Raw genomic sequence first — 23,740 nt, 5'->3', positions numbered from 1 at the left:
CTAAAATTGAGATTATGGTTTCAGTTGCAATTCTCATTCATTACATAAACAGACATTTATGAAAAGTGTTGAGTTTAAACCATTTTGACTGCAAAGCTGTCATAGCTAATGTATCAAAGTGAAACTGTACATCAAAACTTTTAGTTATCAGCTGCGTTACCCATGCTTCCACAGGCAAATCCATCTTTGGGGGTCATGTCAGAGGTATATGTGAAACAAGGACTCACTTATTGTGGGCTTGTTGCCAATACACCATTACCATTATTGTCATGAACATATACAAAAGCCAGACATGACAAATTCCACTCCTTAAGGTCTTGCATAAATTTGCTTACAAACTTCTCAGCAGCATGAATCTATTCCAGTTTATATATCTTTACAATAGCATATTCTGTTTGCATACACAGTGACTGGTAACCCTTGTAATTCCTTGCGTTTACCACAGACTGCAGGATTGGTGTAAAGAGGCATCATAGCCAGGCATTTTCAAGTCCTGTAGGAGGTAGTCAGCGTATTTTCCAATTCAGCTGGTACTGTTTGTTTTGTTGGGTGCTGGGCTGTGGGAGCATGATATTATGAAAAGTAATGGGCGAAACCCCCTAAAGTTTGGTTCCAGATCCAAATTTTCTCAAAGTTCAGTTGGACTTCAGCTCTGAGGTTCTTATTTGGGCCAATTAGAGGTGAAGGAAGGTCCAAGCTGCAAAGTGCATGGTTTTCAGAACCAGAGCCCATTAGAGAGAGGTATCTGAGGTGAGAAGTTTTGGTCTGGATCCCAAATTTTACAGTTTGGGAAGATTCAGATTCACATTTTTTATTCAGCTCTTTTTCTAGTTGTGGGCCTGTGGGATTTCATCAGGTCACAAAAGGCCTTATCTTCCAACTAATTAGCTTTTGTGGTATCTGTTACTAGTTTGTCTCTAATGAGGTCAGTGATTTTCATATTTTCCTTATTGCTTATGGCACATAGCAGTTACTTTGCGTACAAAATCATTTGCAGAGACTGAAGAAGAAGATTGGAAGGGAACTGGAGCGATTCCTATAGCAAACTGTGCTCCATGTAAAGCAGGCTTAATTCAGACGTTTTTTCGGCACAGATAATACACTCTTTAATATTAGCCATCATATATTTTGATAAAGTAAAATCAGTACCCCATGTGAATAACCAGTTTCTGATTTATCCTAGTTAAGAGAAATATTTATTTATATCAAAGCATTAAATCAGATACAGGGTCTCCTGGTTACTGTAGCATGACAGTGTGTTAAAGTGGGCATAAGAAGCTACAGTATATTATGCAACTTGTTTACCACAAGGAGAAATGGTTACTGCAGCCAGCAGCCTTTGTGAATTTCATTTGGCTCTGAAACCATTTGCCTGTAAGGCATTCACACAGCGTGAAGCTGTCAATTCATTGTATGTTAGCAGTGCTCAAAAAACTACAAATTTCTCTGATTAGAGCTGACTGAAATAAGATTTTGTAATGCAAATATGTTTTTTCAGTTTATAAAAAAAAAAAAATTCAGGTGTCCTCCAACATCTGTTCACATTCTTTAGAATAGGTTACAACATTAAGGAATGAGCCTTTATAGAATCTAATCTGACATTTTCAGGAACTATTAAGTATATAAAAAGAAAAGGCTATGCCAATGATTTCTTAAAAAAAAAAAAAAAACTATCACAGAAGTTGTCATTGTGGACCACATCTGAGAGATGATTATGTGACCCAGCTTCTCTCATAGTCATAATCTCACAACATCCCCGTGACAACTGCAAGGATTGTTTATATGGAAAAGTACTAGGAGGACAATGTGTATGTATTTTTAACTGTTTAACGCAATACTTTGTGGGGGAAATCTAATCACACTGTCTCTTTTTGCTGTTCATTTCATTTCTCCAACCTATCTGTTCTGCTACAATAAACTCATTAGAAATTTAAGAATATTCCAATTTGCAGTTATTTTCAGAATGTGCTGGTTTATAGGAAAGACAAAAAGAGTAGGTGAAAAAGACCCAGTAACTACTGTAAATGAGGCCCGGCTACTGTGCATATGGCTGTAAAATAAACTCCTACTAGGACACAAGAATTTTCATAATAGGGAATTTTTGTATCATAATGAAGAAAAGTGTAAAAAAACAAATAAAAAAAACCCCAAAACCAAAACCAAACCTCCACTAATTCTGCAGAAATGGAAACCCTGACTTTAGTATAAACTCAGAATACTGTTTGTGAAGGAGAGAACCTTTCATGCCCATATGTTTTCAATTAAGTGGCAATATTGATATCTTTAGTGAAATGAGGACTCAGTTTAGTGACCAAATCCAGAAGTCCGTCATTCAAGCAAAACTTCTGTTGAAGTCAGCAGCAAATAATGTTACTATTGAAATAAATGGGAGTTCTGCCCACAGAAGGACAGGAAGCTTTATTCTTATATCAGTAGTTGATTTGACTGGATGACTCTTGTTATGTTCACAATGAGATGTTAAGAATGTCTTGAGCATTATATATTTCGCTTTAATGTATTTTTCATCTTCTTTAAGAAAAACAAAATTTGGGAAAATGGATATATTGTATAATGTGTCAAATAACAGGATTTAGCATCACAGTATAATGTTATTAAAGCCTAACAAGTACGATATAAACAGGGTTTTGAGCTGACTGTAAAAAAGGAAGATCTTTTTAGTGTGGCTCGTTATCACTCATCACTGTTCTTAAGCACATACTATATTTTAGATTTTTTTTTTATTTAAATTCATAATAAAGCAACAGTGCATCCTATGGCTTTTGGTAAGAAACTAAAATTGAAGGGTAAGAGTTGGCCCTGTGTCTAAAATTCCAGGATTGTACATCTAAAACTAAATATATTTTATGTATTTCAAAAAAATTGGGACAAATATTGTCTGTGTTGATACATGAATGATATATAACTGATCACGTTTCTGTGTAATTTGTTTTTTCTATAGATTACCAAAGTGGCCTTGGAATACAACAACTGTAATAAAAGCCAGGCAGCTGAACCTGTTCTTCAGCACTTGAGAGATGCAAATTCACCAGATTTTGAGTCCATTGTACCACATGCGCGTACACAAGTTGCAGACACTTACTCCATAACAAAGTACCCATGCTGCAACACGGTGGTGCTCCCTCAGTGGCACTCGATCTCTAGGACTCACAATGTCTGTGAGCTTTGTGTCAACCAGACCGTTGGGGTCAAACCAAGTAAAGTCAATGTACCACAGTGTAACTTTTTAGAGATAGAAGCAGCTTTGGACTCTTTCTACCTCAAGGAACATACCTTTTTCCAATTTATATCAAATACCATAGAATGCAGCAATTTCCTAAGTTTCTATAGTCCTTTTAGCTACTACACTGCATGTTGCAGGACAGTAAATAGGGGTCTGATAAATTTAATTAGTTCTGAAAAGACCATATTTCAGACCCCTAAAGTAGCATTTTCTTCCCATGGGAAGAAAGGTAAGGATGATATCCAACATTCTAGTCCTCACATTGAGGATAGGAATGGTTTTACTCCTGACCTTTGCGTTAATGGCACTCACATTACTGGCCTGAGCTGCAGAACCAACAAGACCTTGAATCTCTATCTACTGGATTCAAATTTGTTTTGGATGTATGCAGAGAGACTTGGAGCATCAAGATCTACTCATGTGAAGGAATTTGCTGCCATTGTTGATCTGAAGGAAGAGGCACACTATATCTTGGATCAGAATCAAACACTTATAAAATCTACTCTAGGTATGATATCAGCAATCTTGTATTCAAAATTTAAAGTAAGCAAATACATTAAATGAAGATAGGATGGAGTTAGTAAAGAATAATAACTTTGAAAAACATGTTATTGACAAAAGCAGATCAATTTGCAAAGTGAGCCTATGGAAAGCATTCTGGATCTTCATCTGCTTAATAATTAATCAAACAGCAAAGGGTTGTTCTAGGGTATGATAAAAGAATGAATAATTTCACAATCCAGGAATAACTTACTCAGTTCAAGTGGAAATTTTGCCAACCTCAACCTCATAGTATTTGTCAGTGGTTGGACAATAGGTATGTCATCAAACTATAGGAATTTCCCTAAGTGGTCAGTCCACGAAACCAGATTGCCAGCAGATTTAAAGAAGTGTACCATAGAAGTGTACCGTAGCTCAAATTAAATAACTGCTGATGCCTCAGAGAAAATGTTTAAGATGATTTTATGATTTTAAGATGCGATTATTTGCGCGATTAATCGCACTGTTAAACAATAATAGAATACTATTTATTTAAATATTTTTGGATGTTTTCTACATTTTCAAATACATTGATTTCAATTACAACACAGAATACAAAGTGTATAGTGCTCACTTTATATTTATTTTTTATTACAAATATTTGCACTGTAAAAAACAAAAGAAATAGTATATTTCAGTTCACCTAATATAAGTACTGTAGTGCAATCTCTTTATCATGAAAGTTGAACTTACAAATGTAGAATTATGTACAAAAAAAACCTACATTCAAAAATAAAACCTTGTTTAACAGTGCGATTAATCATGATTAACTTTTTTAATCGCAGTTAATTTTTTTTAGTTAATCGCGTGAGTTAACTGCAATTAATCGACAGCCCTAATATAAACCCATCATGGTGACATTTAACTCTAAAAGGGGAATTACCCCAAAATGAGGATGATTGTTAGTGTGAAATTAAAAGGAGCTGTCACAACGGTAAATGCCTGCTATTTAAAATCACCATAATAGAGGATCAGACTAAATGTATACCCCGAATCAGAAAAGACAATAAGAGGACCAAAAAAATGCCACAATGGCTAAACAGAAGAGTAAATGAAAGCTGTTTAGAGGCAAAAGAGCATCTTTTAAAATTTGAAAGTCAAAACCTAGTGAAGATAATAGGAAGGAAACAAACTCTGGCAGGTTAAGTGTAAAAGTATAATGAGGCAGGCCAACAAAGAATTTGAGAAGCAACTTGCTAAAAGATGCAAAATCTAACAGTAAAAATTTTGTTAAGTATGTCAGAAGCAGGAAGCCTGACAAACAGGAAGTGGGCCACTAGAAGACCAAAGTGTTAAAGGAGCACCTAGGGAAAACAAGGCCATTGAGAGAAGCTAAACAAATTTTTTACATTGGTCTTCACTGTAGAGGATGTGGGGGAGATATCCACTGCAGAACTATTCCTTTTGGTTACAAACCTGAAATACTATCATGCAAGAGGTTTTAGAACAAATTGATAAATTAAGCCATAATAAGTCCCCAGGACCAGGTGGTATTCACTCAAGAATTCTGAAGGAACTTGGATATGAAATTGCAGAACTACTAACTGTAGTATGTAACCTGTCACTGAAACAAGCCTCTGTACTGGATGACTGGAAGGTGACTCTAATGTAGCTTCTAAAAAGGTTCCAGAGACAATCTTGCAATTAGGAGCCAGTGAGCCTAAATTCAGTCCTGGTCAAATTGGTGGAAACTATAGTAAAGAACTGAATGATCAGACACATAGATAAGCATGATTTGTTGGGGAAGAATCAACACTGCTTTTGTACAGGGAAGTCATGCCTTACCAATCTATTAGAATTATTTGAGGGTGTCAACAAGCATGTTGATAGGGGTGATTCAGTCAGTATGCAGTACTTTGATTTTCAGAGAGTCTTTGACAGGGTTCCTCACCAAAAGTTCTTAAGGAAATTAGTCATGGGATAACAGGGAAGTTCCTCTCATGAATCGGTAACTGGTTAAAAGATAGGAAGCAAAGGGTAGGAATAAATGGTCAGTTTTCACAATGGAAAGAGGTAAGTAGTGGGGTCTCCCAAAGATCTGTGCTGGAACCTGTGCTGTTCAATATATTCATTAATTATCTGGAAAAGGGCGTGAACAGTGAAGTAGCAAAGTTTGCAAATGATACAAAAGTATTTAAGATTGTGAAGTGCATAGCTGACTGTCAAAAGTTCCAGGAGGATCTCACAAAATTGGGTGACTGGGGAACAAACTGGCAGATGAAATTGATGAATTAAATGAAACATTGATAAGTGCAAAGCAATGCACACTGGAAAAAATAATCTCAACTACACGTATATAATGATGGGTTCTTTACTGGCTGTTACCGTTGAAGAAAGAGATCTGAGTCGTCATGGATAGATTTCTGAAAACTTCAGCACTGTGTGCAGCAGCAGTCAAAAAGGCTAACAGAGTGTTAGTAGCTATTAGGACAGGTATAAGAAAATAAGACAGAAAATATAATACCACTGTATAAATCCAAGGTGCACATACTGTGTCCAGTTCTGGTTGTCCCTCTCAGAAAGGATATAGTGGAACTGGAAAAGGTTCAGAGAAGGGCAATAGAGATGATTAAGAGTATGGAATGGCTTCCATCCAAGGAGAGTCTAAAAAGATAAGGGTTGTTCAGCTTAGAAAAGAAACAATTAAGGGGAGATATAACTAAGGTTTATAAAATCATAAATGGTGTGGGGAAAAATGAATAGAGAAGTGTCATTTACTCTTTCCCACAATACAAAAACCAGGGGTCACCCAATGAAATGAATAGGCAACAGGTTTAATACAAACAAGAGGAAGTACTTTTTCACACAACCCACAGTTAGCCATGGAACTCATTGCCGTAGAAACTTGTGATGGCCAAAAGAAAAATTGGGTTAAAAAAAGAACTAGAGAAATTCATGGAGAATAGGTCCATCAGCAGCTATTAGCCAACATGGTTACAGATGCAACCCCATGCTCACAGTGACCCTAAACTTCTGACTGCCAGAAACTGGCAGGGAAAGACCCGGGAGGAACTCTCCAAAGTTGCCCTGTTGTGTACACTCCCCCTGCAGCCCTGCTATTAGCCACTGTTAGAGACAGGATACTGGGCTAGATAGACCATTGGTCTGATCCAGTATGGCAGTTGTTATGTTCTTGTGTGCACATACTTTTGTCAGAATGAATTTATCAAGACAGAGATATGAGGTATATTTAGTCAAATTATGTTACCTTTGTTTTTCTAACTGTATTTGAAACCATTTCTAAATTAACTTAGTAATTTGTTTTTTTTCTGCCATTAGATACTTTTTTCCAGACTAGTACACGCTTATTTCCAAAACTACATGTGTGCAGTCATTTGCTCAGAAGAGCACGTGAATTACATTCCTAACCTGCATGTCCGGTTATTTGAAAGGCACACACAAGATATATAACTAGCCTTTTACACATGAAAATACCCACTTTGCATAACAGTCTGGTTAATTTCTTGCAAAAATTAAGTGCACCTTTTGGGCATGAAATTGCAAGCATACAGTTTTGAAAATCATGCCTTTAATTCAGGCAGTGTTGAAAGGGAAGAGGCAAATTCATGTAAAAATCAGCCTTGTAATGTAGGCAGTGGTGAATGGGAAGAGAGGCAAATACATGTGTGTTCATAATTGAGTATTAAAATAAGTTGCTCAGATAGGTGTATTTACATTGTTCTTGCATCATTTCTTGCCCTGGGCCAGTTGCATAGTTACATTTTGCAGCAGAAATTGAAAAATAACTTAAGCAAATACCTCAGTGACTAAGATATTTAAAAACAAAAACAAAAATCCAACTCCCATATTCCTTCCACACTCCTTAAGTAGAGTAGCTATTTTTAAACACAGATTATCTTGCAGTTAGAAGCTAATTACAGTAATAGATCTAACTGTTGGCCCAATGAGAAACTTTACAGATTGTTTCTAAAAAAATATCACGAGCTCTTAATACAGTTAAAAAGACAGACCTCATCTTTTTTGTTTAAGTACACCACAGCAAAAAACATCCCATAGTCTTTCAAAATCTAGTTGCTTTAAAAACATGGAGCTTTGGTTTGGTCTTGATTTTCATGAATGTTGAGTTAAAATTTTAAAAATAAGGTAGAATTTACTATTATATGCAAATGCACCTGTTCAGGTACCTATAATTTGCTTTTCCTGTTCACTTTGGTCATTAATTTAATCCTGATTTTGTTTAGTTTTCATGCTAGTGTTCTCAATATAGAAATGGTCAGTTTTCACAATGGAAAGAGGTAAGTAGTGGGGTCTCCCAAAGATCTGTGCCAGAACTTGTGCTGTTCCAAATGACTAAATTATTATTTGAGTATCATCTGGCATTGTATAATGCGAGTCTCAGTTCTTGAATCTACTTGGCATCATAAAGTACATAGCAGAATTATGACCTGGGTCTAAATTGAACAGGAAATACAGTTTTGACATTGTAACACGTAATAGAAAATGAAGTCTCAAGGCAGTGTAGATGAGTGGTGTTTTATTTTCATATCTATCTTTGGTGGGTTATTGTTCAAAGTTGTCTGAGAAGAAGTGAGTTTTATGGAAAGAGAGTTGTATGGGGGGAATGTGGTCATTTGACACACAAGAGAGCAGACTGTTTCAAGCACATAGGCATGAAAGATGACTGGGGGAAAGGATATAAAAGAAGTAATTAGAAGAGGGACTTGGGCAGAGCAAAGGAGAGTGGGAGGGTAAGTAGGAAGAAATAAGAGCATAGATATAAGTAGGAGTGGAATCGTGCAGAGTCTTGAAGAGGAGCACTGGAAACTTGAACTCGGCGCAGAATGTGAAGGAAAGCCAGTGAAAGGATTCTAATTGGGACTGACCATGTGGTCTGATCACAGAAGAGGAAATTTGTATTGCAGCATTTTGGATAGACTAGAGCAGCATTCTTAACCGGGGTCTGTGGCCCCCTGGAGGTCCATGAGCCCTTTCAGGGAGTCCATGGGGCCCCATGGCTGAAACCCAGTGCTCCGAACCCTGGCACCCCCCTGCAGGGCTGAAGCCCGGAGTGGCGTGAGGCTGAAGCTGGCACCCTTCCTCTCCCCCCCCACCCCCCCCAAGCCAGGAGCGGTGCAGAGCTGAAGGTACACTCCCCAGCCTGCACTGGGAGCGGCACGGGGCTGAAGCCAGGAGCCCCAGTGCCCCTCCTCCCCCTGCCTGAAGCTGGGAGCCATGCAGGACTGAAGCCCTGAGTCCATGGGCAGAGTTGGGGGGCACAAGGGTGTTGCCCCCCCCCCAAAACTGCAGTGCCTTACCCAGAGTGAGGCAGTCCAGGGGCAGCTCCACGCCCTACCTTCTCCTCTCCCCCAGTCCACCTCAGGCCTAGCTCTCTGGCCAGATTGGTGGGAAACCAGAGCTAGGCAGTGCAGGGCAGCTGCTCCTCTGGTGGCACCATGGAGCGGGCAGCTGTGGCTTTCCCTCGTCTGCTGCTGGTGCCCAGGGTTGCGGCTGCTCCTCAGCTCCCAACCCCCTTTGACTGCTCACACAGCTGGTAAAAGCTGCCTAGGTGGGAGGACCCGACTCTGGGGCCTGCAGAGCCTTCACGGAGCAGCCACCGCAGGGGAGCCCTCCTGGCACACAGCCCCTAGCTATCCTCCTTCCTGCAACCTGAGCTAACCTCCTGCACGCACACAGCCCCTAGCTATCCTTCTCCCTGCAACCTGAGCTACCCCCCTGCATGCACACAGCCCCTAGCTATCCCCTCCCTGCTCCCTGAGCTACACCCCTCACTGCACACAGCTCCTAGATATCCCCTGCCTGCACCCTGAGCGGTTTTCAAACTTTTTGAGCTGAGTCCCACCCTTTTTGGTTGCGGCTCCCCACAACCCAGACAGGCGGGTGGTCTGCTGAGGAGAGTTGGGGTGGAGGTGGCTCTCTCTCCCTGGACCCCGCTGTGCGGAGCTAGTCTGAGCCCTGCCAACCCTTGACCCCTCCCTTCCCAGAAAAAAAAAAAAAAAATTGAAGTCAAACTATGCCTATGCCCAAGGGTTCCCCCCTCCCTGGCCGGGAGCCCTGAGTCCTGCTGGGCTCTGGAGTTTTTATAGTATGTTGAGGGAGGCCTCAACAAGAAAAAGGTTGAGAACCCCTCAACTAGAGTAAGAGCAAGGTAAAAAGCAGTGATACCAGTGAAGAGAAGGTTGTAGTAGTCAAGGCAAAAGATAACCCAAGGCAGTTTTCTGCATTCTGTTGCCATGTGAATGATCGTTAATCAGAAACTGAGGTAAAACTACAGAAATAATATTTAGGGCTGGTAAACTAGACTTGTATTTTTCTTTTATGCCATAAGTCAGTTTGTCTTCTGAAACCCAAAGTAAAAACAGGCAGCCTAGATATTACAGATATAATGAAGCTGGAATAACCTTCTCAATGTCCTTCTTTCATTTTAGAGAACTTCATTCAAAACTTCAGCATTCTCTACAGTCCCTTGAAAAGGCATCTTGTTGGTGACTCTTCAGTTCATCTTCCTGCACAGCACATAATCACCGAAGTGACTACTACCACCTTTCGTGATGTGGTGGTTTTGAGTGAAAAGGTACAGCTCATTACTGCAGTTCCATCGAGGGATTAATCACATTTTGAAGAATAGAATTGCGGAATTCAGTCTTCTGAATTTTCATTGTTTAAAACTAAAGGGTCTCCTCCTCTCCCATCCATGGAGTTACACTAATTGTGTACATAATTTTAAACAAGGGCACTCCATGAAAGTTGTACTTCAGTCATTTAAATTTAGGAGACCACTCTGATGGCACAAAGCAGCCAGAAAATCAGCCAAACCAGTTCCCTGAAGACACCTACCCTCTGCCTTCCTGTGCTGTGTGTATTTGTCATAGCTGTGGTTTAGCCTTTTGTATTCTTATTTGCTAAATGTGGTTGAATTACATATATAATTGTGGGGGATGGAGAAGTCCTGCTTTGCCCTTGTTTTCATGGTGGCAATACTTAACAAATTAAGTAGAGTTTGAAGACCCAAGGTCAAGAACAGGTCCCAAACCTACTCAGTCTTGAATGGAATTGGAGATATGTATGATGAACATTGCTTTTATGAACCAGTTAAGGCTGTAGAGATTGTGCTGGTTGCAGAGGGAGCCTCTTGCTGTCTTACTAGAACTAAGGTACAAAATAGTGAACAAAAGTGATTGGGAAGTAACTATAACAGAGAAAATTGAAGGTTGTAAAACAAAGAAACAAAAATCCCAACAAAAAGTAGTATTTTAAAAGCATACATCACAAAAATCCATAATAAAAAGCTTTTTGATTTCATGATGTGAAATTTTTTGATATACAGTGTAATTTTGAAGGGTGCCTAAAGTACTTTATATAATTTTGATTCTTTAAACGTGTGACTGAATTTGGACTAATATTCTTTGGCTACTAGGATAGCAGAGAATGAATGCATGTGCAATATTCAATTTCCTGTGTCCCCAGTGCCTAGTGTGCTAGCTGCAGGAAAATTGCTTAGTTCTCTAGAGTTCCCCAGAGATTTTCTATTTAAAGTGTACAATGACCATTATTTAAATGGGAATGAAAGGCTGGTCTTGGAATCTGAGTATCTGTGAATTTGAGAAATTCTGTCCATCTCTTCCTTCATGGGCCCTGGGGTTAACAGGACTGCCTGCATTTCCCTCAACATGTTCATAATACTTGCAGCTCTGAATTAAAATAATGACTATAATCAAATCTCATGCTTCAGGGCTTCAGCCAATTGCCTGCAGCAGTCAAGAAGGATTTTTCCCCCCTCTGCATGATGTATTCATTGGCAGAGAGGGAGATTTTCTTCATCTGAAGCAGCAGAGATTCCCCACAGTAGGGGACAAGACAGTGGACGGGGGGTGGACCAGTATATGCCTGGCTGGTGTATCTTGCTCACATGCTCATAGTCATACTAATTGCCAGATTTGGGATTCAGAAGGAAATTTCCCATAGGTCACATTAGCTGGAACCTTGGGGGTTTTCGCCTTCCTCTCCAGCATGGTGCTGGTTCACCTGCTGGAGTCATCTGGGCATTATCATTGCTCAGGCCTTGGACACTTGGGGGCTCCTTGACTCTTGACTCTTTGTTTGTGGTGCACGGTTTAGTTTCCTGAAGACTGAAGAACTTTAGTGTAACTAAAATCTTTGAGTTCAGCACAGGAGTATCGGAGTGAAATTTAATATCCTGTGATATACAGGAGGTCAGACTAGGTGATCTAATGGTCCCTTCTGGCCTTAAATTGTTTGAAACTATGAAAGAACAATCATGAGAACTATAAGATACTTTGATACTCTATTTGCATTTAGTGGAAACCAAGTAATCCTGTTTGGTCATTTTTCTGGTTTTGAACATTAAAGGAAGGATGGTTTATGGATGACTGCTAGATGACATGAAGTGAGCACAGAGCCCCACATATGTTTTGTTGGTGCATCAGTATAACAGTATAGAGTGGCTATGTTGTCAGTGCCGTCCAAGAGTCAGATTGCTCGTTCCATTTTAGTCATTGGGCCCAATTCACCTCAGTGCTATAGATGATCTTGGTGCAGAGAATGATGAGGGATTAAAGATTGTTTTATGCCACCTTTGTATCTCCCTGATGGTGGGGCCATCATGGGCTGGTTGAGCTCCCAACAGAGATTGGCGCCCAGAAGACTTGCACCTGGCTGCCAGTTGTAACCCAGGCCATATCTCCTTTTCCCAGGCTATGCTATCAACATGCCCCCTGCATCAGGGATTCCTGCTGGGTGTGGCACTGAGCCATTATATCAACCTTGCACTTGCTGAGGATACCCCTCATGTTGAGAAAATTTCCCCATGGGCCCTACAACAGTTTTCTTCTTTCTTTTTGCTTCAGGAGCTGCAGGGCACCAATGAGTTGGGCCCATTGCTTGGTTGACAGGGGGTATAGAAAGATGAGGTTACATTTTCTTTTGTTTTTAAATAGCTCAAAAGTTTTGTTTTACCCAGTGATGACTATTTCTGCTTTATGTAAACAAACCCCAGTTGCTAACTGAATTTCTCTTCCCCCTTCTCTCCCCCCCCCACCACCTCCAGGATGTCTTGCTGCTCTATTATGCGCAATGGTGTGGATTCTGTGCTTCTCTTAATCACATCTTTATCCAACTAGCGCGACTTCTGCCTCCAAACAACTTCACTGTGGCGAGGTAAAAGAATCTATCCTCATTTTCCACAGTATTTTTAACTATACTGTTGTGACTACTTGGACTTCCAGACATGCATATATGGATATTTTGTAGCTTGTAAAGTTGATATAGTGCCATTAATTTCCACTAATTTATGTTTAATTTTAAATTAAGATTGCATGTCTGTCAAATTAGATACAAGTCCCATGAATTTGTTATAAGCAGTGTATTATAACATTACATAATAAGTTTAGAATATTACTATTAGATTCCAATTTAGTCTGTTTACTCAAAATTGAGTTGAGTGAGCTCATCAGCTCAGAGGAAAAATATATGTAAAGAGAAGAAAGAAAAAATGTATACTGTACTTCGGGTAGACGCTTTATCTCTTCTTTGTATGTACATTTTGTTTTCATGTAAGTAGTGCTAAAAGGTTTAGCACCGGGTGGTGGTTGGATTGCTGTCCTGCTAGGTTTTTTTGCACTTTTAAAGAAAGTGATTTTTTTATCTAGTACACAGTTTGTGATGGACTGAAATCCTCAGAACTGATAGACTGCAAAACACAGAACCTGGTAAATCATGGGCAGCAAGAGTGCAAACTTTTTCACATCACTCCTCCAAAAGCTGTAGCAAAACCATGTGCAATATTATATTGTATTATTTGAGAAATAATATGGGATTATGAATCCAAAGCTATATTGTGCAAGGAGCAAGACTTTTGAGTGTTTAGCAGTGCCACCTTGGCATTCCCTTACTACCATGTCTTTTACATCAGCACTTGCAAACTCTTCTTGAGTTGCATCTTTTGTCATTTCACTTTGGCTGAAATTCACTTTGACCAAGGGCCAGCCTGAGGCCTATTTATCACATAAGCCCAATTTTTAAGACTTTAAGTGGGAACCTATAATTTATGCTGGGACAAATTACACTCTCAATGAGTAATCTATATCAGGGGTTTGAAAACTTATTTGATCGGGCCCCCCTTCTTTGTGTCTGTAGTTGTTTACACACATATCCCCTCCCATGAGTACATATACTGCCACCCAGCTCTGAAGGCAGAGTAGAGAGCAATGGCTGTTGGCTGGGCACCCAGCTCTGAAGGCAGCACCACACCAGCAGCAGCACGGAAGTTAGAGTGGCAATGTGAAAAATTATATTTGAGCTCCAGCTTCCCCCTTTATTCCTGCCTTCCAGGTGTGCGTGGCCCTTCTGTGTGAGCCCCAGCCACTTGGGGCTGACAGCCAGACCTCTTTTAAAAAAAAAAAAAAAAAAAAAGGGCACACAGCTCGTGCCTCCCTTGGAAGGCCTGCCCCATAGATTGAGAACCACTGATCTATACAATACTTCATCTAAGTTTTGCCATTCCCTCTTACTGATAATATTTAACCTGTTGCACCATATATAGCTTAGGCTAATAATGGAGCAAGAAAGTCTTCAATGGTCTGACAACCAGCTAGCTATATCGTTTTTTTTATTAACTATAAGATGAATACAGTATTAGAAAAAAATCCTTTTATTTAATTTTTAAAATGGCACATTTATCTCCTGTATCTTATTTTAATGAGCTGTTAAAGCAGTCCTAAAACCTGCTTTTCTAAGTAAATACAAAATTTCACTCTCAGTCTTGGCACGAGCTTCCCTTGAGCTTTGATTGCTGAATTTCAGTTTTATTGCAGGGCCTATTCTGTTTCTGTTCCCATCTTATCTCTCATTCCCAGAGGTAGTGGAGTGGTTACTTGTGCTACTCTCCACATTCTTTTCCTTTCCTGCACAGGAGTCAGATGGTTCTGATTAACTGTAACAGAATCCACCTCCTGGTTTAAAAGGAGGTACAACATAATACAAACATAATATACCACTGTTATTAAAGTGCAAACACACAAAAACAAATGTGGGGGAGGGGGGGTTAGAAAGGGAAATAAAGGGATTGGACAAATTTCATTGGGGAGCAAGTTCCATGTTGTAGGGCCCACTGCCGCAAAACCAGTCTCATGCCTCCTGCTATTTAAGCTTCCCATCAGTCAGTAAAAGGGCTAGTCTACATGCATTTTTTGGTACTACTTCAACAATATCAGTTTCTAAACCATTATAGTTAAAACGGTGCAAAAAGTCTGCATGGATAAGCCCCAAGGCTCAACGAGTAAGTCTTCAGTGTAGCCAGGGCCAACACAGTTAAGACTTAATAAAACAGCACTGCTAATTTAAAGTCAACCTGCTGTAATAATAAACAACTATAGATTATTGACAATCTGTTCCCATCTGTAAGATGGTGCTCTCCTATTATAATGGATGAAACTCAAAAGTCTCAATGTTGTCCAGAGCACACTAAACTTGTGGTGTCCTGGAATAAGTGATAAATAGTTGTGAATAAGCATACAGCTGAATGGATGCTTGCTGTGATGAGCCACATGAGGTGTTTCCTATTCTGAGGTCTGAAAATCTCTCTCTCATGTTGTTTATAATGGGAAATCTGGTTTTCTGGGAATCAAGATAAAGGTTTTTTTAATTAATTGCTGTGTTATTAATTTACTTTATGAACAGTGAGGATATACCAAATGTCTTTCCATATTTTTCCCAAGACAAAATGTAGCTGACACCATACATCCTACACAGTTGCAAAATAGAAAATTTCTAATGATGGCTTTCTTTCCACTTACCATTGTATAAATCAGGGGTTCTCAAACTTATTTGATTGGGCCCCCCTTCTTTGTTCCTGTAGTCGTCTACACACTATCCCCCCCAAAAAAGTTCAGATACTGCCACCCAGCTCTGAAGGCAGAGTGGAGAGCAGTGGCTGCTGACTGGACACCCAGCTCTGAAGGCAGCACTGCGCCAGCAGCAGCAGCACAGAAGTAGGGGTGGCGATGTGAAAATGATATTTGTCAATATCACTTTTCACAGCAGACTTATCACTCCATTGCCACACTTATTTCTGGGCTACTGCTGCCACCCTGGGCTAACAGTCAGAGCCCCACCACCTTCAGGTGAGGGATTGGGGTCCAGGGTGTGGGGGAGGAGTCCAAGCCTGGGTGGCGGGGCTCCAGTTGTCTCCTTTATCCCCACATCCCAGGTGTGCACAGCCCTTCTGCAGGGCTGACAGTCAGAGCTCTTCCTCCCTCCCTCCCCTCAAAAAGCACACAGCTCATGCCTCCTTTGATATATTCCCACGCCTCACTTGGGAGGCCTGCCCCATAATTTGAGAACCGCTGGTATAAATGATTGAAACTGCAGCCAATGGTTGTCAGATCAGCATGTCTCAAAACAAGAGTTCTTCCCAGTACACATAGTAAGTGGCAATGATTAATCCAGGTTTAATTCATTACTGAATAAGAAAATTGCGAATATTTATACTAATTTCATTTTCTGGCAGAAAAATATCAACTAGAGATCTGTTATGACAATTAGCTAAACTGGGATTAGTTGTTTTGAGTATTATGTGTAACTCTTCTAATTTGTCTTCACCATGTTTCTTGTGTCAGAATACATTTAGGCATGTTTTCTTTTGTGACCTCTAATCCCCCTCTAAAATAAAAAACAAAACAAACCAGATATTTGAGAAGCAAAAGTAATAGATGGAATGTTCAGCTGCATCTTTATCAGTTTATTTTTTCTTTTTGTTTCATTTTTAACAGAATTGATGTCACTCGAAATGACCTTCCATGGGAATTTATGACTGATCATCTCCCAACCATTTTGTTTTTTCCTTATAACAGGTAATGTCATTTCTTTCTCTCAAAGTTTTTTTTTTTTTTTCTTCCATTTCTTGGAGTTTGAAAAATGAATCTGGTTACATGCCTAAGAGGAGAGGAAAGCCAAACAGCAATTCATTACCATGTATTTATCATTATTACCAATGCACTTTCTAAAATAGACATGTGGACAAATGATGATTTTCTGAAAGTGAATTAAATTATAGCCCAAGTGTTATTATTTTATAGTTTGTCAGTATTTATTTGTAAACAGCAATATGTATTACTAACCTTATTTCCTCAAATAATTTTCCCTCTCCTTTGGTTGTGCAGCAGTTCTTTTGGCATTGTCAGAATTGACTAGTGAGTGAGAACTGGAGGGAAGAGAATGACAGGAAAAGAGGCATAGTTAAAAAAGAGACTGTGAGAGATGTCAAAGGATCACACAATGGGTTATTGAAGTAAAAGGCAAGACTTCTTTCTAGTTTTCTATCAAAAAAGTTAGAATAGGCCTGGGCTGAGGTAAAGGGTCAAGCTCTTTCCTAGTTAAACTAATCCATACGTCCTATCTCTTAATAAGATAATTAAAAAAAAAAAACAAAGAAAGTTAAAAACAGGCAAGAATTTAAAAGCTAAATGAAAATAGAAAGTTGTCTTGAATTTATATTAAAAATGCTAATAGGCAAGAGTTAAAAATAAAAGCAATAAAAGTCAAGGAGTTGGAAGTTAAAGGGAAACTCATTGTATCCTCTGATCATAATGGTTTCCTCTGGCCTTAAAAAAAATCTGTGAATCTTTTACCCTACTCCGTGGTGTCAATGATTATATTGTAAGTTGTTTGGGGAAGTTTCTTATATGTTTGTAAAGTGCTTAGAACCTTCCTAAATAATAAGTTTAATGTCTGGTGGAATTGAAGGCTTCTCATTTCACCCAGACAGAGCTTTCTGAACCTTCATTGGTTAAAGTAAAGTTGTTTTGTGTTTCGCCAAGACCTCCATTCTGAATTGGTATTTTTACTCAGTTAAACTTTTTCTTGATTGCATGTAATAGTGGCTTTCACACAGCACATCATTTCCTAGCTGAGGGGACATCTATTGGCTACACAGTTTGACACTCTTCCATCTTTTATGGAGGCAGAAAGCCCTCTACAGTTCTACAGTATTTCTAGCCCCTGTAAACTCACTAGAGAAGATGCCTATATTATACATAATCTAAGGTCTGATTCTACAAATATTTATACATGGAAGTAATTTTACAAATGGGAATAGTCCATTGATGTCTATGAGAATAAAGGCTCATGTGATTAAAATTACACGTGATTAAGTATTTATAGGATAAGGGACTACGTTTTCCTCTGTGAAGCATTATCTGCAGAGGTGTGGGCAGTTTTATGATATTCTCTCTCTGTATACAAGGAATTTTCACACTAGAGCAAGCTTCAACAGAGAATATGTACACAATTTACCTAATTGGCCAGGTTCTCTCTTCTTGTGTGTGAATTGGATTTCATTTTCTCCTTGTTTCTTGCTCCATTAGTGAAGTCATTAATCCTGTTTTGTGACATCATTGTGTTGCCATAAAAGTATGTGAAGTCATAAATGCAACATTATGATTTCACTCCAGGATCAAGCAGAAAGAGAATCTGGTCTGAGGGGGAGAAATGGGTAGCTGAAAAAGCATACATCTGAAATATAAGAGGGGAAGTAGGTACACTTATTATCAAAAGTCTTCTTCAGCAAGGAACCGTTGTTAAAACTGTTTTGAAATTGTACTGGTCTTTAATATGAGATTGTCATGTCTGCATACGATGAGTCAAATGAGAAACAATCTTTTTGCAAATACTAACCATATTCTTGTATTGTTTTTCTGCAGTGTTTGTTAAAGCTAAGTTTTATTTCAACCTATGAATATATTAAACACTGTGCTACAGGTCAAAGGAAAACCACATATGTAAACCAAGTTACATCATGTAATAATTTCCGGAGTAAACTATCAGTGGTTGGTGAAAGATATTTTCTCCTGCAAACTGCATTTAATATTTCACAAAACACTTTGATACAAGTGCAATATTTTTTCAAAGTTTTAAATAATGTTTTGGGGAAATATCAGTTACTTCATCTGTCACCAGGAACTTTAATGTTACTGGTTCTGTTTCTGTTTCTGTTTTACCATAGCAATGAACAATCCCACTGCACTGCTCTAACTTACATCGCAGAAAATGTTAGTATTGCAAAGCACCTTTTTTTTCAGTCTGACTCATTAGCAAATCATTGACCTTTCATAAGGGAAGAGCTAACTTCTGAATTAAATGTAACACATTATCTTAGCTGCATGAAGAGTGGTACTTCTTGATTTAAAAATAAATCTTTAGTAGATTAATACCTCCATAGTAGAATGATGATAAAATTTCCAAAGCAAAATGGCAGGAAGACTAGGAAATGTAAATATGATAAGGGGAAGTGCTTCTAAAAAAAGATTAAAATATTAGTCTATGGTGGTTTCATTTATCCAGATAGACAAGAAAACAAATTATAGAACCATCAAGAAATGAACAAGGAAAACATTTCAGAAAGTATTAGCATAATATAATATGATATGATATACAGAATAATCTTGGGTTCTATGAAAAAAGAGTGCAACACTTTCGTATGGTTTTTGAGGAAACAAGATGAAGAAAATGTGCTTGGTCATTTTTTCCAAGGTTTTCTTCTTATCTTAACTCTTCCCGGTTTGGAGGGGTTTATGGTTTGGGTTATCATCACAAATAGTAAACTTTGTTTCACTTTTAGGAAACTTTATTCTCTTTCATCTTCAGAAATAAAATTGGGAATCTAATTTTATTAAATTTAGAAGCTCAGAAAAATATATATATGTAAATTTCAGAGAACACTGTAGATTAGTGGTTTTTTTTTTAAACAATGTGTGTATAGGCAGAGATCCTAAAGTTACCTTTAATTACAATCAAAATTAAAATCAAATTTAAAGTTCTGCTTAGAAGAGGGGAGGGGGATCTTTCACTGTAGCAATCAACCAATTAAACTTCTGAGTTCATGTCATATTATACAGAATTGTATGGAAATACAGGGGGTGTGGTTGGGGTTCTGTTACCATTTGAACGACTGTTTCAACAAACAGGAAAAAAACACAAAAACAGAACTTTATGTTCCTAGAATTTGTTATGGCTATGAGAGGACTCCTGTATGAAATCCACTGTGGACAATGGCAAGCAGCTTTAATGTACTGCTTCACTGGTCAGATACTGTAGTAATGGGCACTGCGGAAAAAAATTAAGTGGCCGCTGTGTCACAAAAATATATGACATTGTTTCTGTAGATTTCTAAGCAAGTGCTTTAAACTCTGTTCCATGATCAGAAACTAAATATTTACTGTACAGAACATATTCAGGAACTTTTTTTGGGGGGTTGTTCGGTCGTATTAGTTTATCACCAGTATTAATATTTTTCCTGATATTTGAAACACTTTGGAGGAAACAACTTTTGTATAATGGCTGAGATCTATTACAAGCCAATTAAATTAGTTTTATTTCTGTTGATTTTGAAGACAAATCAATTAAACACTCGTTCATTCCTTTCCCAGCATAGTTTCACAAACTTGTTTCTGAACAGGTCTCCTGTGTCTAAGTGGCTATAACAGAAAAAGACATTTTAAACAGAGGTGGACTTTGATACGTTTGGAGTCTGGGAGGACAAAGACCCAAGAGAGGATTTATTGCTTTTCTATTGTATTTCATGTTCTTTTTCTATTTTTCTTATTATTATAAAGCAATATCTAGAGGCACTTTTTTCTTTAAGAAAAATAAAGTTCACATTCGGAGTTGAGAGTAAAGTTAACGTTTCTTCAGGTAGATTTTTAAAAGAATATTGTCAAGCTTGTTAGACCTAAGAACTGACTTGCCATGATATTGGAGCCATATTGAAATTTTTGTTCTCTGGATTATTTTAAATTTAATTTATTTCTTTTTTGCATCAAATATTCCACATTGCCCTGTGTAAAATTTTGCCTGACTCCCATTTTAAGAGTCAGTTTGTTTTTTTCAGTTTCTTTTAACTTTGCCAAACTGTAACCATTTGGGCTGAAATTTTACATGCTGGCTGTGCAAGTTGGGCTGAATTTTTTGGAAAATTTCAGCTAAAATGGTTTAGCTGTTTCAAAGACGGGGCTAGGGATAAATACGTGGATTACCCATATTTAAAAACAATCTGGCAATCTTTTCTTTGAACAGCTCAAGCGCCCCCTTTCCTCCCCCTTCCCTCCCCAATGCTTGGAGCAGGGACTTGAAATTTGATGGGGAGTGGTTTTAGTGTCAGGGATATGCCTTTTGTCATCTCCATGAAAATTTGCACATATTTGGCCAAGCTGTAAACTCAAGTTATAAAAGAGGCAGGGATCCTGTGGCAAAACTAGTATGCAATCATGTGCTTACTCTCATAATGAATATGCACACGGGAACTGAATTAAGGTTGCACGGTGCTTGAGTTTGCAACCTTAATATTCTTTTAATGTAGTGTTTTTGTGTGTAATTATTTTAAAAGTAGATTTTTAGACTTCTAGTGAACTAACTTACTTGTGACTTAAATGGTACTGAAACAACCCATGTGATGTGATAGCAATCTCTGTCATAAGGTGTGTCTTGTCTTATTTTTCTTTTATCTAGTCTTATAATCAGCTGCTATGTTTGCCTTCCTGCTCCCTCCCTCTCATTGTTTAATTGCTTGTCTTTCCTCTCTTCTCTCTGCTCTGTTTTCTTCCTAATGCTATTGTCTGGTGTATATTTTTAAAAACCAATTTTAAATGGTTATTTTGGAGCCTATCACCATAATATCTGAGCAGTCCTTTATCTTTTAGGCTCATGGTTTAGTAAAACATGACTTTTTTCCTCACTGTGTTTCTATAAACAAGAGAGGTAGGGGTGTGTGTGTGTGTGTGTGTGTGTGTGTGTGTAAAGAAAATGGTTGTGATGTAATAAATGGTCATTATTATATATGAGTAAATTTTGTCTTTGTGTAGATTCCATATTTTTGCCAAATCATGACAAGCTGCATTACATTTGTGTGCTCTTGTAGTTAGCAATTGAGAAGCACAAGACTGTGAGTATAGAAGTGACTTATCTGATCATGAGACGTTTGTAGGGGAAAAGAACTTTATCCATGTCATTACTTGTTTACTCTTTCAAGAATAGCTTAGCTTTGAACAGGAACTTCATTTGGCATAGGTTTTTGGACCGTTAGTAAAAGGGGATCATGTTGCTTTTCCTACCTGAAATGGAATAAACAGAAGCTGCCATAAATTAAACGAAGTAAACAAACAATGTAATGTAATATGAATGTTCCGTACATTAATAAATTCGAGTATTTTCCTGGATTTCATAGAGAGTATCTTTTGAGGCAGCAGTGCGCTTAATAGGTCAACGTAAGTACATACTCTTCCTTCTTCCCTATGTATAAACAACTAAAGCAGCCCAGGAAGCATTGTTTTAGATTTAGATGATTTGGAAGGGTATTTGGAGTTGGCAGTTGTGTCCATTTTACAGAAGTGATAGCAGTACCTTTTGTGAGGCATTAGGTACTGCTGTTAGATCTGTGAATAGGTGGAATATAGAGCATCCCATTCTGATCAGATTTTCTCATTTCCACTCCAGCCAGGAAACAATCTAGTGTATTTTTCAACCCTCATCTCATTCTTTTCTTTCTGTAGCTTTTTTGCTCCAGTTTGGAGGTATGCCTTTTAGTCCTTTTGGGTAGCCTCAGATATTGGTCACCTTTTTAATGGTGTTATTGATTGATCCAGAGTCGGCTTCTAGCTTCTGTATTTTATGGTAATGGGACTTTTATCCTTAGTTCAGCAAAACTCCCATTAACTTCAGTGGGAACTTTGCTTGACTCACCAAGTCTAAGCATTATGTTTTTGCAGTTTGATTCTTTCATGGATTAGGCAGCTAAATAGAATTCAAAGAGTTTTTCACTGTTTTGTTTCACTGAACTATATAAGGTATAATACTCCTATCATTTAGTCATCTTTGAAACACCCACTTCTGTTGTTTTTATTTCCTGGTCTGCAGGGTATATTGTGCTGACTGATACAACACTGTAACCTAGTCCTGGTATTGAATCTTTCTTCTTTTGGAATAGTCCATTTTGGGTGCATTCCACAAGTAATGCTTTTACCCATCTCACTTTGATTCACTTACAGACAGGCTCCCACTTCCTCAGGGTGATTAACGTGAGTTTATCCAATTTGATGGGTCACACTGTGTGCATATTACATGCTGTAAATCCCGTTACTGATTTGGCAAACAAAGGAACTTTGTAGAAAAGAGTGCAGCTGGTGCTCTTCAATAAATCCCTGAATTTGGACGGAGGGATTATAATCACGGTTGGAGTTGCTGAATATACGAGTTGTTTCTCTATCCCGTGAAGTTCTGCAGCATAAGACAGTGAGTCCCATGCCCAATTCTCCTAAACAACTTTAACATTGTCTCAATAAATCTCAGATTTGTATTTAATAAACAAACAGGATTTTGCTGGTTAAAAGTGTACCCCAGGCTTAATACTTGTCTTAAGCAAAGATATTCCTGATTAGAATTGTGGAAATATGATAGTTTCCCACTAATTTACAGTAGGTGGTAACAAGTTAATTTTTATCTGGAAACTGCATAGTATGAGATCTACTATAAGGGGGAAAGTACACTTTGGACTGGATAAAGTTTTTCCTTTGTTACCTCACTTTTAGAGTTCAATTAAGGCAAACTTGTATAAAACCAGTTACCTCTATTCAGAAAAATCACTGTTCTATAGTAAGAGATATTTTATCTTTACCATATCAAAGGTGAAAAAGCTTAATTTGGGGGGTGAGGGAGAAAGGTGTATATTATTTTTCCATTCAAAAATGTTTCTTTGGACACTAAAAACCACAAATTACTTCAACATTTTTATAAACAGTGTAAAATTGTAACCTACTGTATAACCCTTTAAACTGGGTCTGTTTCTAAGTCGAACTGTGCCATTTTGTTGGGTACCTGAAATTTAAGAACCCATCCGAGGAAAATGCAGTATGCTGATGATTGTTGTTGAGCATTTGCAAGTGCGGTTTTCTATTAAAATGACAGACAGGACTG

The 23,740-nt window shown here is 38.2% G+C and overlaps 1 protein-coding gene and 1 long non-coding RNA gene across 9 annotated transcripts in view; one reads left to right on the top strand and one right to left on the bottom strand.

Annotated features, from left to right (window-relative positions):
* The window catches only part of TXNDC11 (thioredoxin domain containing 11), a 99,235-nt gene that overhangs the window by 73,085 nt on the left and 2,410 nt on the right, over positions 1 to 23,740 (top strand). For 6 of the 8 annotated variants that reach the window (XM_042861625.2, XM_065558841.1, XM_024109464.3 and 3 more), the window contains 4 exons: positions 2,960 to 3,749; positions 10,189 to 10,334; positions 12,828 to 12,937; positions 16,549 to 16,629. In XM_042861625.2, coding sequence (XP_042717559.1) covers positions 2,960 to 3,749; positions 10,189 to 10,334; positions 12,828 to 12,937; positions 16,549 to 16,629 — 1,127 coding nt within the window. Of the gene's footprint in view, positions 1 to 2,959; positions 3,750 to 10,188; positions 10,335 to 12,827; positions 12,938 to 16,548; positions 16,630 to 20,231; positions 20,381 to 22,815; positions 23,060 to 23,740 lie in introns of those variants that run through there. The other 2 variants (XR_256762.5, XM_065558843.1) reach the window with 2 other exon arrangements.
* On the bottom strand, positions 16,588 to 20,200 carry LOC122174803 (uncharacterized). Its single transcript, XR_006177129.2, has 3 exons — positions 18,071 to 20,200; positions 16,897 to 16,979; positions 16,588 to 16,711 (listed from the first exon to the last, which is right to left on the bottom strand). It is a non-coding gene; the product is annotated as an uncharacterized LOC122174803 (long non-coding RNA).

The sequence above is a fragment of the Chrysemys picta genome, chromosome 10, assembly GCF_011386835.1.
Source record: "Chrysemys picta bellii isolate R12L10 chromosome 10, ASM1138683v2, whole genome shotgun sequence".
Taxonomy (NCBI): domain Eukaryota; kingdom Metazoa; phylum Chordata; order Testudines; family Emydidae; genus Chrysemys; species Chrysemys picta.
The sequence above is the reverse complement of the archived record's forward strand: the minus strand, read 5'-3'. Positions and strand labels throughout refer to the sequence as shown.